At 33.1% G+C, this 2046-nt stretch overlaps 1 protein-coding gene across 1 annotated transcript; it reads left to right on the forward strand.

Moving 5' to 3' along the window:
* Positions 1-440: 440 nt before the first annotated feature.
* LOC128247866 (uncharacterized) lies at positions 441-1283 on the forward strand. The gene is made up of 2 exons (XM_052968052.1): positions 441-755; positions 939-1283. The coding sequence occupies exons 1-2, from the start codon at positions 441-443 to the stop codon at positions 1281-1283; spliced, it is 660 nt and encodes a 219-aa protein (XP_052824012.1).
* The last annotated feature ends 763 nt before the right edge of the window (positions 1284-2046 follow it).

Consider the following 2046-nt stretch of genomic DNA (forward strand, 5'->3'; position numbering starts at 1 on the left):
ATATTGATGTATATATAATGCATATATAGATGTGTGTAAAATAAGTTTATAGCGTATGTAAGTGAACAATGTAACAATAAAGAAATCAGATTACTATTGGACTGAATATTTTATATCAAAATATATTTTGTGACATTTTATAACGATGCAGTTAATTGGTAGCAAGGTGATATGGAACATGTTCAAAGTGTGTATCTTACAGACCATCCAATATCGCCGGCTTTCCGCTTCTAATTCTAGTTAATAGTGACAAGTGCTTCCTTACTATCTCATTAAATTTTTATCAATTACAAGGGATTTATAACTCTCATGACGAACAAGAATATGAAAGATAAATGCAGTGATGAAATTGACTTCGATTTAACTCCGCCAAAGGAAAGAATTAAACAATAAAATCATAAATTATTGAACAAACTTTTATTGGATTCTTGATTTTCATAATGGTTAGAACAAATATCGAAAGAGCATACCGTAAATGTTGTCGTGAAATTGAAGGCAGTGTAACTCATCTGGAGAGGCACGGAAAAACAGATAAACATATTAAAAATGTTAATTCAGAAAATAAAAGTGGAAACCTGACCAACCTTTTGCAGCCTACAACTTTTTCTGTTCATATTACGAATGTAGCAGCTGTGGAGCTTAAGCTTTGTTCTTTCATTGCAGAACGTAACTTACCAGTGAGACTTATGGATCATTTACCTAGACTAATTCAGTATGCATGTCCTGATTCTAAAATAACTAAAGATATTAAATGTGTAAGAACCGAAGCCACTCAAATATATAAAAATATTTTAGGTCCTCATTAGACAGTTCAAACAGTGCAAATTTTCATTAATTGTTGAGGAAATTACTGATGTAATTACAGCTTGTTCTGTTAGCTTGATTTTATAATTGTAGCACTCAAAAAATTACTGATAGTTATTTAATTCTTTTGGAAGTTTTTCTCTGTTGAAAGGTTCTTCACCTTACATGATATTCCTTTTGAAATTTTGATAGGACTTACCGGTGACAATGCTAGTGTAATAATGGGACAGAAGGGAGGTGTGCAGGCACGGCTGAAGAATGAAGTCCCCTCTCTCTTTATTCAGGGTTGTGCTTGTCACTCTATGTATATCTGTGCATCAAAGGCATGTTCAGAATTACCTTCATATTTAGAAGAACTTGCTAGAAGCATACGTTCATTCCTTGCAAATAGCCCAAAGAGACTACAGGAATATGAAGAATTCCAGGCATTTACTCAAATAAATCCTTATCAATTATTACATATAAGTTGTACAAAGTAGCTATCTTTAGAACAAGTTGTCAAAGGAATACTAGACCAGTGACCTGCTCTAATGTTATTCGTTACTACTGCTGTTATTGAAGATAACAACAGTGCAGCTTCAAATGTGCTGAACTCATCGACAAATCCAATCACAGAGATGTATTATGTATTTTTAGCATATATTTTGCCAGATATTATTAAGCTGAACTTAGATTTCCAATCAGAAAGCTATAGAATGCACAAATTTCACAAATCTATAACATGTATTGTTAAGGGAATACTTGGCAATTTTGTTAAAAAACAAATTGTGAAAAATAAAGAGCTACATGAAATTAACACCAATGAACCATCAGTGTATCTTCCCATAACTGAAATTTACAGAGGAGCAAAATGAATGGAAAGCTTTCAGTGTAGTTCTATGCAAGTTAGAAATAACCAACCAAATTTCCTCAAAATTATATCATCATAAAAAAGGAAGAACACTACAAAAACTAATGTCAGTGCTTGGTATACAGAAAAGCAGTGTGTCCATACAATGTGTCTAATCAAAACTGGATATCTAAGGAGTAGTAGGATCATGAGCAGGTTAACAGCAAAGGTAGCCTTTATATATGGAAGGTGCACAGGTGTTCTGATGAAAAACACCCAGGAAGTTGATTGTCTCAACTACTCAGATGAGTCCTTAGTAGTCAACAATCAATATCTTTTGTTACGTAGGTGACCTTATATGTGACATAGGTGTGTGCTTTGAAAGCATAGTAGCCAAAGTAAGTCGTCATCAT

This window comes from Octopus bimaculoides, chromosome 5 (genome assembly GCF_001194135.2).
Source record: "Octopus bimaculoides isolate UCB-OBI-ISO-001 chromosome 5, ASM119413v2, whole genome shotgun sequence".
NCBI classification, from domain to species: Eukaryota; Metazoa; Mollusca; class Cephalopoda; order Octopoda; family Octopodidae; genus Octopus; species Octopus bimaculoides.

Bases quoted from the DNA above. Each gene is read 5' to 3' on its own strand.
- LOC128247866 (XM_052968052.1), top strand. From the start codon at position 441: ATGGTTAGAACAAATATCGAAAGAGCATACCGTAAATGTTGTCGTGAA. The intron at 756-938 runs GTAAGAACCGAA...TTCTTTTGGAAG, and splicing joins TAACTAAAGATATTAAATGT to TTTTTCTCTGTTGAAAGGTT.